This window comes from Chiloscyllium plagiosum, unplaced genomic scaffold (assembly GCF_037043375.1).
Source record: "Chiloscyllium plagiosum isolate Xiang-an unplaced genomic scaffold, Cpla_swu_hap1 HiC_scaffold_38, whole genome shotgun sequence".
Classification (NCBI taxonomy): Eukaryota; Metazoa; Chordata; class Chondrichthyes; order Orectolobiformes; family Hemiscylliidae; genus Chiloscyllium; species Chiloscyllium plagiosum.
In genome coordinates this window covers 18,995,714-19,011,252 of record NW_028270176.1, presented here as the reverse complement: position 1 = coordinate 19,011,252, position 15,539 = coordinate 18,995,714, and the positions used below count along the sequence as shown (strand labels likewise).

The 15,539-nt window shown below is 44.6% G+C and overlaps 1 protein-coding gene across 1 annotated transcript in view; it reads left to right on the top strand.

The window, feature by feature from the left end:
• The window catches only part of LOC122547501 (IgGFc-binding protein-like), a 159,684-nt gene that overhangs the window by 626 nt on the left and 143,519 nt on the right, over positions 1 to 15,539 (top strand). Inside the window, 1 exon segment of the mRNA XM_087980826.1 lies at positions 2,925 to 3,206. Within this exon segment, the coding sequence (XP_087836952.1) occupies positions 2,925 to 3,206 (282 nt within the window).

The window sequence follows — 15,539 nt, the reverse complement described above, 5'->3', positions numbered from 1 at the left end:
CTAGGAGCAGGAAAATCGACATTTCGGGCAAAAGCCCTTCATCAGCAGTTTCAAATCAGCAGTTTTGCGACATCCAGTTCAGGAATGGTGGTGGACAATTAAACAAAGAGACCTTGGAGTGTAGGTTCATAATTCTTTTAATAGGATAGTGAAGAAGGCGTTTGGTATGCTTTCCTTTATTGGTCAGAGTATTGAGTACAGGAGTTGGGAGGTCATGTTATGGCTGTACAGGACATTGGTTAGGCCACTGTTGGAATATTGTGTGTAATTCTGGTCTCCTTCCTATCGGAAAGATGTTGTGAAACTTGAAAGGGTTCGGAAAAGATTTACAAGGATGTTGCCAGTATTGCAGGATTTGATCTACAGGGAGAGACTGAACAGGCTGGGGCTGCTTTCCCTGGAGCGTCAGAGGCTGAGGGGGTGACCTTATAGAGGTTTACAAAATTATGAGGGGCATGGATAGGGTAAATAGGCAAAGGCTTTTCCCTGGGGTTGGGGAGTCCAGAACTAGAGGGGCATAGGTTTAGGGTGAGAGGGGAAAGATATAAAAGAGACCTAAGGGGTAACGTTTTCACCCAAAGGGTGGTACGTGTGTGGAATGAGCTGCCAGAGGATGTGGAGGAGGCTGGTACAATTGCAACATTTAAAAGGCATCTGGATGGGTATATGAATAGGAAGGGTTTGGAGGGATATGGGCCGGGTGCTGGCAGGTGGGACTAGATTAATTTAGGATATCTGGGTCAGCATGGACGAGTTGGACCGAAGGGTCTGTTTCCGTGCTGTACATCTCTATGATTGTAGTCAAAAAGTGTTGTGCTGGAAAAATACAGCCAGTCGGGCAGGATCCGAGGAGCAGGAGTGTTGATGCTTCGAGCATAAGCTCTTCATCAGGAATGTCAGGGGGACCCAAGTGGGTTGAGAGATAAATGGGAGGGGAGAGGGGCTGGGGAGAAGGTTGCTAGGAATGCACTAGGTAGATGGAGGTGGGGGGGTGATGGTGATAGGTCAAAGGGGAGAGTGGAGCAGATCGGTGGGAAGGAAGATGGGACAAGTAGGACAGTTCAAGAGGGTGGTGCCAAGTTGGAGGATTGGATCTGGGATAAGGTGGGAAGAGGGGAGATCAGGAAACTGGTGAAGTTAATATTGATCCTGTGGTTGGAGGATCCCAAGGCGGAAGATGAGGTGTTCTTTCTCCAGGCATCGGGTGATTAGGGTTTGGCGATGGAGGAAGTCCAGAATTTGCATGTCTTTTGCAGAGTGAGAGGGGGCATTGAACTGTTCAGCCACAGGGCAATGTGGTGGATTGGTGCGTGTGTCCCAGAGATGTTCCCCAAAACGTTCTGCAAGTTGTCATCCTGTCTCCTCAGAGTAGGGGAGACCATATCGAGAGCAACGAACACAGTAGATGGGGTGTTTGGAGGATTCTGGATGGCGGTGAGGGGGGAGGTGTGGGCACAGGCAAGGGAAGGTACCAGGAGTGGAGGCTGTTGCCTGGTCTGGAGGGAAGGTTATATGAGGAAAGGCTGAGGCACTTGGGTCTGTTCTCATTGGAAAGAAGAAGGCTAAGGGGGGAGTTGATTGAGACTTACAAGATGATCAGAGGATTAGATAGAGTAGACAGTGAAAGTCTTTTTCCTAGGATGATGACGTCAGCTTGTACGAGAGGGCATAACTACAAATGGACGGTGATAGATTTAAGACAGATGTCAGAGGCAGGTTCTTTACTCAGGGCATGGAATACCCTGCCTGCCAATGTAGTTAATTCAGCCACGTTAGGGAGATTTAATCAATCCTTGGATAAGCACATGGATGATGATGGGATAGCGTAGGGGGACAAGCTGAGAATAGTTCACAGGTCGGTGCAACATCGATGGCCGAAGGGCCTGTTCTGCGCTGGATTGTTCTATGTTCTAAACCCAAATCTGTTACCATTGACCAGAAACTGAATGGGACGAGACGTGTGGGTAAATGTACACCACATAGACTGCAGAGGTTCAAGGAGACAGAGAAAAGACTTCAGGATAACAAAGATTGGTTCTTTAATATTGTGAGAGTTTGTGACACGTAGAAAATTAGGTAAAGGTGATAGTGAACCGAGAAACGGCTTTGAAGCAATAATGACTTTGGTGATGAAGGTCAGGATGTGGAATTAGTTTGGTTGGAGACAAGGAATCGTGGGAGTGATCCCTGGAGGAAGTAATGGTCTAGTGGTATTGTCGCTGAACTGTTAACCAGAGACCCATCCAGTGTTCTGGAGACCCTGATTTGAATCTCACCATGGCAGATGATGGAATTTGACGTCAATGTAAATCTGGAATAAAGAGTCTAATGATGACCATGAATCAGTTGTCAATTGTGGGAAGTGGGATGGACAAGGTGGATGTGGGAAGAATGTTTTCCCTTGTGGGTCAGCCCAGAACGAGGGAGGAGATTCTAGAATGAGGGCTGACCCTGTTGGGACAGAGAGGAGGAGGCTTGTTGTCCCTGAAGACGCTGTAACTTTGGAATTCTCTGCTTCAGAAGACGGTGGATGGAGCGTCATTTTGTATCTTTAAGGTGAACAGTGGGTACAGTCTCTACACTAGGTGAATCGAGGGGGACGGGGAAGGTAGGATTGGGAACACAAAGACGTCAGACATATTGAATGGGACAGCAGAATGGAAGGACTGAAAGGGATACTTCTGCTCCTAAATTTCATTTTGTAACCACTTTCCCTCACATCAGGCACACATTTTGGCTCCAGGGTCTGGGTTCAATCACCTTCCTGTCTTCGGAGAAGTGTCCCAGTCATATTGACACCATCCTGGCTTCCTGGTAACAGGGGGGGGTGACCATTTCCCAGACTAACTGCCCCAGCTTGTACAGACAGATGCCAGGCAGTGCAGTGATGTGACTGTCCTTTCTCCCATTTGTCTTGTCCCCAGGTGAACAACAATGGTGTAGTGTCCTTCCAAGCAGCTGTCTCCCAGTTCACACCCAATCCCTTCCCCCTGGCAAATGGCCGAGCGTTTATTACCCCGTTTTGGGGTGACGTGGATAACCGGAATGGAGGTGAGATCTATTACAGGCAAAGCACCGAGCCAATTCTCTTACAAAGAGCCACTGCAGACATCAACAGATACTCCCCATCACTGCCGTTCCAAGCACAGTGGGTCTTTGTGGCCACGTGGGACCGAGTCGCTTTCTATGGATCCAGAACGTCAAAGGTAAGGAAATTACTGAGGGGTCACTCATCACTTCAGACTGACTGCAACCCCCATACGCTCACCCACCACAATACACTGGGAATCAAATCACAAAACCACTGACACTGGGAGTAAAATCTCTCTCTCTCTCACACACACACACACACACACACTGACACTGGGATTCAAATCACACACGTGCACAAACAATGGGATTAAAATCTCTCTCACACACACACACACGCACACACTCACTCACACACTGACACTGCGGTTCAAATCAGACACACACTGACACTGGGGATAAAACACACACACACACACACACTGACACTGGGATTAAAATCACACACACACCGACACTGGGGTTAAAATCACACACACTCACTCACACACACACACACAGACACTGGGGTTAAAATCACACACACATTGACACCTGGGTTAAAATCACAAACACACTCACACACACACACACACACACACACACACACACTCAGACACTGGGGTTAAAATCACACACACACTGACACTGGGATTAAAATCACACACACACTGACACCTGGGTTAAAATCACAAACACACTCACTCTCTCACACACACACACACACACACACTCAGACACTGGGGTTAAAATCACACACACACTGACAGTGGGTGTAAAATCACACACATACTAAAATTGGGATTAAAATCACAAACGCACAGACACTGGGGTTAAAATCTCACACACACTGACAATGGGATTAAAATCACACACACTGACACAGGGGTTAAAATCACACACACTGACACAGGGGTTAAAATCACACACACACACACACGCTCACACACACTGACACTGGGGTTAAAATCTCATACACACTGACACTGGGGTTAAAATCACACACATGCTGACACTAGAGTTAAAGTCTCACACACACTGACACTGGGATTATAATCACACACACACTGACACTGGGGTTAAAATCACACACACACACAGACACTGGGGTTAAAATCACACACACACACACTCACACACACTCTGACACTGGGATTATAATCACACACACACTGACACTGCGGTTCAAATCACACACTCACACACACACACAGACACTGGGGTTAAAATCACACACACACACTCACACATACACTCTGACACTGGGATTATAATCACACACACTGAAACTGCGGTTCAAATCACACACACACACACACTCTGACACTGGGATTATAATCACACACACACTGAAACTGCGGTTCAAATCACACACTCACACACACACACAAACACTGGGGTTAAAATCACACACACACACACTGACACTGCGGTTAAAATCACTCACACACTGACACTGGGGTTCAATTCAAACACACATACGCACACACACACACACAAACACTGGGGTTAAAATCACACACACACACACACACAGACACTGGGGTTAAAATTACACACACACACACACACAGACACTGGGGTTAAAATCACACACACACACACACACACTGACACTGGGGTTAAAATCACACACTCACACACACACACAGACACTGGGGTTAAAATCACACACACACAGACACTGGGGTTAAAATCACACACACACACACACACACACACACACACACACTGGGGTTAAAATCACACACACACACACACTGACACTGGGGTTAAAATCACACACTCACACACACACACAGACACTGGGGTTAAAATCACACACACACACTGACACTGGGGTTAAAATCACACACACACTGACACCTGGGTTAAAATCACACACACACTCACTCACACACACACTCTCAGACACTGGGGTTAAAATCACACACACACTGACACTGGGATTAAAATCACACACACACTGACAGTGGGTGTAAAATCACACACATACTGACATTGGGATTAAAATCACACACATACTGACACTGGGGTTAACATCACACACAAACTGACACTGGGGTTAAAATCTCACCCTGACACTGGGGTTCAAATCACACACACTGACACTGTGATTTAATCTCACACGCACAGACACTGGGGTTAAAATCACACACACACTGGCGCTGGGAGTAAAATCTCACAGACTGACAGTGGAATTAAAATCACACACACACTGACACTGGGATTTAATCTCACACACACTGACACTGGCGTTAAAATCACACATACACACACAGACACAGGGATTCAAATCACACACACACTGACACTGGGAGTAAAATCACTTACATACTGGCACTGGGATTCAAATCACATACACACTGACACTGGGGTTAAAAACACACACACACACACACACACACACACACACACACTGACACTGGGGTCAAAATCTCACACACACTGACGCTGGGAGTAAAATCTCACACACACTGACACTGGGGTTAAAATCACACACGCACACACAGACACTGTGGTTAAAATCACACATGCACTGACACTGGGATTAAAATCACATACACACAGACACTGGGGTTCAAATCTCACACACACTGACACTGTGGTTAAAAACACACACACACACAGACACTGGGGTTAAAAACACACGTACACACTGACACTGGGGTTAAAATCACACACACTCTGACACTGAGGTTAAAATCACACACACACACTGACGCTGGGGTTAAAATCTCACACACATTGATAGTGGGGTTAAAATCACACACACATTGACACTGCGATTAAAATCTCACGCACACAGACACTGGGGTTAAAACACACACACAGACACACTGACACTGGGAGTAAAATCACACACACTCTGACACTGGGGTTAAAATCACACACAGACACACTGACACTGGGAGTAAAATCACACACACACAGACACTGGGGTTAAACTCACACACACACTGACAAGGATTCAAATCACACACACAGACACTGGGATTAAAATCACACATATATTGACACTGGGAGTAAAATCACACACACACTGACACTGGGGTTAAAATCACACATACACACAGACACTGGGATTCAAATCACACACACACACTGACACTGGGGTTCAAATAACACACACACTGACACTGGGGTTAAAATTACACGCTCTGACACTGGGGCTAAAATCTCACACACTCTGACACTGGAATTAAAATCACACACACACTGACACTGGGGTTAAAAGCACACACACACACTGACACTGGGGTTAAAATCACACACACTGACACTGGGATTCAAATCACACACACACTGACACTGGCATTAAAATTACACACACTCTGACACTGGTGTTAAGACCATAAGACCATAAGACATAGGAGTGGAAGTAAGGCCATTCGGCCCATCAAGTCCACTCCGCCATTCAATCATGGCTGATGCGCATTTCAGCTCCACTTACCAGCGTTCTCCCCGTAGCCCTTAATTCCTCGAGACAACAAGAATCTATCAATCTCGGCCTTGAAGACATTTAGCGTCCCGGCTTCCACTGTACTCCGTGGCAATGAATTCCACAGGCCCACCACTCTCTGGCTGAAGAAATGCCTCCGCATTTCTGTTCTGAAATGACCCCCTCTAATTCTAAGGCTGTGTCCACGGGTCCTAGTCTCCTCGTTTAACTGAAACAATTTCCTAGCATCCACCTTTTCCAAGCCATGTATTATTTTGTACGTCTCTATTAAGTCTCCCCTTAATCTTCTAAACTCCAACGAATACAATCCCAGTATCCTCAGCCGTTCCTCATATGTTAGACCTGTCATTCCAGGGATCATCCGTGTGAATCTCCGCTGGACACGTTCCAGTGCCAGTATGTCCTTCCTGAGGTGTGGGGACCAAAACTGGACACAGTACTCCAAATGGGGCCTAACCAGAGCTTTATAAATCACACACACACTGATAATGGGATTCAAATCACACACACACTGACACTGGCATTAAAATCACACACACACACACTGACCCTGAGGTTCAAATCACACACACACTGACACTGGGGTTAAAAACACACATATACACACATACGCTGATACTGGGTGTAAAAGCACACACACTCTGACACTGGGGTTAAAATCACACACACAGACACACTGACACTGGGAGTAAAATCACACACACTGACACTGGGGTTAAACTCAAATACACACTGAGACTGGGATTCAAATCACACACATATTGACATTGGGGTTAAAATCAAACACACACTGAGACTGGGATTAAAATCACACACATATTGACACTGGGTGTAAAATCACACACATACTGACACTGGGGTTAAAATCACATACAAAACACTGACACTGGGATTAAAATTTCACACATTCTGAAACAGGGATTCAAATCTCACACACACAGACACTGTGGTTAAAATCACACACACGCTGACACTGGGGTTAAAAACACACACACACTGACACTGGGAGTAAAATCACTCACACACTAACACTGGGGTTAAAATCACACACACAGACACTGGGAGTAAAATCACACACACTCTGACACTGGGGTTAAAATCACACATACACACTGACACTGGGGTTAAAATCACGCGCACACACACTGACACTGGGATTCAAATCACACACACGCCTGACACTGGGGTTAAAATCACACATACACACTGACACTAGGGTTAAAATCACACACACACACTTACACTGGGATTCAAATCACACACACACTGACACTGGCATTAAAATCACACACACACACTGACACTGGGGTTAAAATCACACACACACACACAGACACTGGGACTAAAATTACACACACACACAGACACTGGGGTTAAAATCACACACACAGACACTGGGATTAAAATCACACACACACACACACACACACTGGGGTTAAAATCACACACAAACTGACACTGGCGTTAAAATCTCACCCTGACACTGGGGTTAAAATCACACACACACACACACACACACAGACACTGGGGTTAAAATCACACACACACTGGCGCTGGGAGTAAAATCTCACACACACACACACACACTGACGCTGGGGTTAAAATCACACACACATACGCAGACACACATACACACAAACTGATACTGGGGTTAAAATCACACACACACTGACACTGGGGTTAAAATCACACACACTCTGACACTGGGGTTAAAATCACACAGAAACAGACACTGGGGTTAAAATCTCACACACACTGACGCTGGGAGTAAAATCTCACACACACATATTGTGGTTAAAATCACACATACACTGACACTGGGGTTAAAAACACGCACACACACAGACACTGGGGTTCAAATCACACACACACTGACACTAGGATTTAATCTCACACACTGACGCTGGGGTTAAAGTCACACACACATACGCAGACACACACACACACAAACTGATACTGGGGTTAAAATCACACACACACTGACACTGGGGTTAAAATCACACACACACTGACGCTGGGGTTAAAATCACACACACATACGCAGACAGACACACACACAAACTGATACTGGGGTTAAAATCACACACACTCTGACACTGGGGTTAAAATCACACAGAAACAGACACTGGGGTTAAAATCTCGCATACACTGACACTGGGGTTAAAAACACACACACACACACACTGACACTGGGGATAAGATCACACACACGCACACAGACACTGTGGTTAAAATCACACATACACTGACACTGGGATTAAAATCACACACACACTGACACTGGGGTTAAGAATACACAAACACTGACACTGGGGTTAAAATCACACACACACTGACACTGGGATTCAGATCACACACACACTGACACTGTCATTCAAATCACACACACACTGACACTGGCATTAAAATCACACACACACACGCACACAGACACTGTGGTTAAAATCACACATACACTGACACTGGGATTAAAATCACACACACACTGACACTGGGATTAAAATCACACACACACAGACACTGTGGTTAAAATCACACATACACTGACACTGGGATTAAAATCACATACACACTAACACTGGGGTTAAAAACACGCACACACACAGACACTGGGGTCCAAATCATACACACACAGACACCGGGGTTCAAATCACACACACACTGACACTGGGATTAAAATCTCACACACATTGACACTGGGATTAAAATCACACATACACTGACACTGGGATTAAAATCACACATACACTGACACTGGGGTTAAAAACACACACACACTGACACTGGGATTAAAAACACGCACACACACAGACACTGGGGTTAAAATCAAACACACACTGACACTGGGGTTAAAAACACACACACACTGACACTGGGGTTCAAATCACACACACACTGACACTAGGATTTAATCTCACACACACTGACACTGGGGTTAAAAACACACACACACTGACACTGGGGTTAAAATTACACACACAAACTCTGACACTGGAGTTAAAATCACACACACACTGACGCTGGGAGTAAAATCTCACACACTCTGACGCTGGATTTAAAATCACACACACACTGATAATGGGATTCAAATCACACACTGACACTGGCATTAAAATCACACACACACATTGACACTGGGATTAAAATCACACACACACTGACACTGGCATTAAAATCACACACACGCACTGACACTGGGGTTCAAATCACACACACACTGACACTGGGATTAAAATTACACACACACAATGACACTAGGATTAAAATCACACACACTCTGACACTGGTGTTAAAATCACACACACACTGATAATGGGATTCAAATCACACACACACTGACACTGGCATTAAAATCACACACACACACTGACCCTGAGGTTCAAATCACACACACTCTGACACTGGGGTTCAAATCACACACATACGCTGACACTGGGATTAAAATCTCACACACACTGACACTGGGGTTAAAAACACACATATACACACATAGTAACACTGGGTTTCAAATGTCACACGCACACTGACACTGGGGTTAAAATCACACATACGCTGATACTGGGTGTAAAATCACACACACTCTGACACTGGGGTTAAATTCACACAGAAACAGACACTGGGGTTAAAATCTCACACACACTGACGCTGGGAGTAAAATCTCACACACACATATTGTGGTTAAAATCACACACACACTGACACTGGGGTTAAAAACACACACACACACACTGACACTGGGGATAAGATCACACACGCACACACACAGGCACTGTGGTTAAAATCACACATACACTGACACTGGGATTAAAATCACATACACACAGACACTGGGGTTCAAGTCACACACACACTGACACTGGGATTAAAATCACACACACACAGACACTGGGGTTCAAGTCACACACACACTGACACTGGGATTAAAATCACATACACACAGACACTGGGGTTCAAGTCACACACACACTGACACTGGGATTAAAATCACACACACACTGACACTGGGGTTAAAAACACACACACACTGACACTGGGATTAAAAACACACACACACTGACACTGGGGTTAAAAACACGCACACACACAGACACTGGGGTTCAAATCACACACACACTGACACTGGGGATCAAATTAAACACACACTGACACTGGGGTTAAAAACACACACACACACACTGACACTGGGGTTCAAATCACATACACACTGACACTAGGATTTAATCTCACACACACTGACACTGGGGTTAAAAACACACACACACTGACGCTGGGAGTAAAATCTCACACACTCTGACACTGGATTTAAAATCACACACACACTGATAATGGGATTCAAATCACACACATACTGACACTGGCATTAAAATCACACACACACACTGACACTGGCATTAAAATCACACACACACACACTGACACTGGGGTTAAAATCACACACACACTGACACTGGGATTAAATAACACACACACACTGACACTGGGGTTAAAATCAACCACACACTGACACTAGGATTAAAATCACACACATATTGACACTGGGAGTAAACTCACACACATACTGACACTGGGGTTAAAATCACATACAAAACACTGACACTGGGATTAAAATTTCACACATTCTGAAACAGGGATTAAAATCTCTCACACACACACAGACACTGTGGTTAAAATCACACACACACACATACACACACACACAGAGACACTGGTTAAAATCACACATACACTGACACTGGGATTAAAATCACACATAGACACAGACACTGGGATTCAAATCACACACACAGACACTGGGAGTAAAATCACACACACACTAACACTGGGGTTAGAATTACACACACACTCTGACACTGGGGCTAAAATCACACACACTGATGCTGGGAGTAACATCTCACACTCTGACACGAATTAAAATCACACACACACTGTCACTGGGGTTAGAATCACACAACACTGACACTGGGGTTAAAATTACACACACACTCTGACACTGGGAATAAAATCACACACACTGACGCTGGGAGTAAAATCTCACATACCCTGACACAAATTAAAATCACACACACACTGACACTGGGGTTAAAATCACACACACACTGACACTGGGGTTAAAATCACACACACTGACGCTGGGAGTAAAATCTCACACACTCTGACACGAATTAAAATCACACACACACTGACACTGGAATTAAAATCACACACACACACTGACACTGGGGTTCAAATCACACACACACTGACACTGGGGTTAAAATCACACACACACTGACACTGGAATTAAAATCACACACACACTGACACTGGGGTTAAAATCACACACACACACTGACACTGGGAGTCAAATTTCACACACACTGACACTGGGGTTAAAAACTCACACACACTGACGCTGGGAGTAAAATCACACACACACAGACACTGGGATTAAAATCAATACACACACTGACACTGGGGTTAAAAACACGCACACACAGAGACACTGGGGTCCAAATCACACACACACAGACACTGGGGTTCATATCACACACACACTGACACTGGGGTTAAAAACACACACACACACACTGACACTGGTATTAAAAACACACACACACTGATACTGGGGTTAAAAACACGCACACACACAGACACTGGGGTTCAAATCACACAGACACTGACACTGGGATTAAAAACACACACACACACTGACACTGGGGTTAAAAACACACACACACACACTGGGGTTCAAATCACACACACACTGACACTAGGATTTAATCTCACACACACTGACACTGGGGTTAAAACACACACACACACTGACACTGGGGTTAAAATTACACACACAAAGTCTGACACTGGGGTTAAAATCACATTCACAGACGCTGGGAGTAAAATCTCACACACTCTGACACTGGATTTAAAATCACACACACACTGATAATGGGATTCAAATCACACACACACACTGACACTGGGATTAAAATCACACACACACACTGACACTGGGGTTCAAATCACACACACACTGACACTGGGATTAAAATTACACACACACACTGACACTGGGGTTAAAATCAAACACACACTGACACTAGGATTAAAATCACACACATATTGACACTGGGAGTAAAATCACACACATACTGACACTGGGGTTAAAATCACATACAAAACCCATGACACTGGGATTAAAATTTCACACATTCTGAAACAGGGATTAAAATCTCTCACACACACACAGACACTGTGGTTAAAATCACACACACACACAGACACTGGTTAAAATCACACATACACTGACACTGGGATTAAAATCACACATAGACACAGACACTGGGATTCAAATCACACACACAGACACTGGGAGTAAAATCACACACACACTAACACTGGGGTTAGAATTACACACACACTCTGACACTGGGGCTAAAATCATACACACTGACGCTGGGAGTAACATCTCACACTCTGACACGAATTAAAATCACACACACACTGACACTGGGGTTAAAATCACACACACACTGACACTGGGGTTAAAATTACACACACACTCTGACACTGGGGCTAAAATCACACACACTGACGCTGGGAGTAAAATCTCACATACTCTGACACGAATTAAAATCACACACACACTGACACTGGGGTTAAAATCACACACACACTAACACTGGGGTTAGAATTACTCACACAAACTGACACTGGGATTATAATCACACACACACTGACACTGCGGTTAAAATCACACACACTGACGCTGGGAGTAAAATCTCTGACACTCTGACACGAATTAAAATCACACACACACTGATACTGGAATTAAAATCACACACACACACTGACACTGGGGTTCAAATCACACACACACTGACACTGGGGTTAAAATCACACACACACTGACACTGGAATTAAAATCACACACACACTGACACTGGGGTTAAAATCACACACACACACTGACACTGGGAGTCAAATCTCACACACACTGACACTGGGGTTAAAATCTCACACACACTGACACTGGGGTTAAAATCACACACACTGACACTGGGGTTAAAATCACACACACACACACACACAGACACTGGGGTTAAAATCACACACACACACTGACACTGGGATTATAATCACACACACACTGACACTGGAATTAAAATCACACACACACTGACACTGGGGTTAAAATCACACACACACACTGACACTGGGAGTCAAATCTCACACACACTGACACTGGGGTTAAAATCTCACACACACTGACACTGGGGTTAAAATCACACACACTGACACTGGGGTTAAAATCACACACACACACACACACAGACACTGGGGTTAAAATCACACACACACACTGACACTGGGATTATAATCACACACACACTGACACTGCGGTTCAAATCACACACTCACACACACACACAGATACTGGGGTTAAAATCACACACACACTGACAGTGGTGTTACAATCATACACACATTGACACTGCGATTAAAATCTCACGCACACAGACACTGAGGTTAAAATCACACACACACACACACTGACACTGGGAGTAAAATCACACACACTCTGACACTGGGGTTAAAATCACACACACACTGACAAGGATTCAAATCACACACACACTGACACAGGGGTTAAAATCAAACACACACTGACGCTGGGAGTAAAGTCTCACACACTCTGACACTGGGATTCAAATCACACACATACTGACACTATGATTAAAATCTCACACACACTGACACTGGGGTTAAAAACACACACACCCAAACACACACACACACACACACACACACAAACTGACACTGGGGTTAAAAACACACACACACACCGACACTGGGGATAAAATCACATACAAACTGACACTGGGGTTCAAATCACAAACACATTGACACTGGCATTAAAATCTCATACACTGACAGTGGAATTAAAATCACACACACTGACACTGGGATTAATCTCACACACACCGACACTGGTGTTAAAATCACACACACACAAACTGACTCTGGGTTTAAAATCACACACACTGACACTGGGATTAATCTCACACACACTGGCACTTGGATTAAAATCTCACACGCACTGACACTGGGCTTAAAAACACACACACTGACACTGGGGTTCAAATCTCACACACACTGACACTGGGGTTAAAGTCACACACACACACAGACACTGGGGTTAAAATCACACACACACTGACACTGGGGTTAAAATCACACACACAAACACTGACACTGGGGTTAAAAACACACACACACACACACACACACACACAGACACAGGGGTTAAAATCACACACACACTGACAGTGGGGTTAAAGTCACACACACATTGACACTGCAATTAAAATCTCACGCTCATAGACACTGGGGTTAAAACACACACACACACACTGACACTGGGATTCAAATCACACACACACTGACACTGGCATTAAAATCACACACACACACACTGTCACTGGGGTTAAAATCACACAATCACACTGACACTGGCATTAAAATCACACACACACACACTGTCACTGGGGTTAAAATCACACACACACACTGAAACTGGGATTCGAATCACATACACACTGACACTGGCATAAAATCACACACACACACACATTGACACTGCGATTAAAATCTCACACACTGACAGTGGAATTAAAATCACACACACTGACACTGGGATTAATCTCACACACACTGACACTGGGCTTAAAAAAACACACACACACACACAAACTGATACTGGGGTTAAAATCACACACACTGACACTGGGATTCAAATCACACACACATTGACACTGCGAATAAAATCTCACACACTGACAGTGGAATTAAAATCACACACAATGACACTGGGATTAATCTCACACACACTGACACTGGCCTAAAAAAACACACACACACACACAGACACTGGGTGTAAAATCACACACACACACAAACTGATACTGGGGTTAAAATCACACACACAGACACTGGGGTTAAAATCTCACACACACTGACGCTGGGAGTA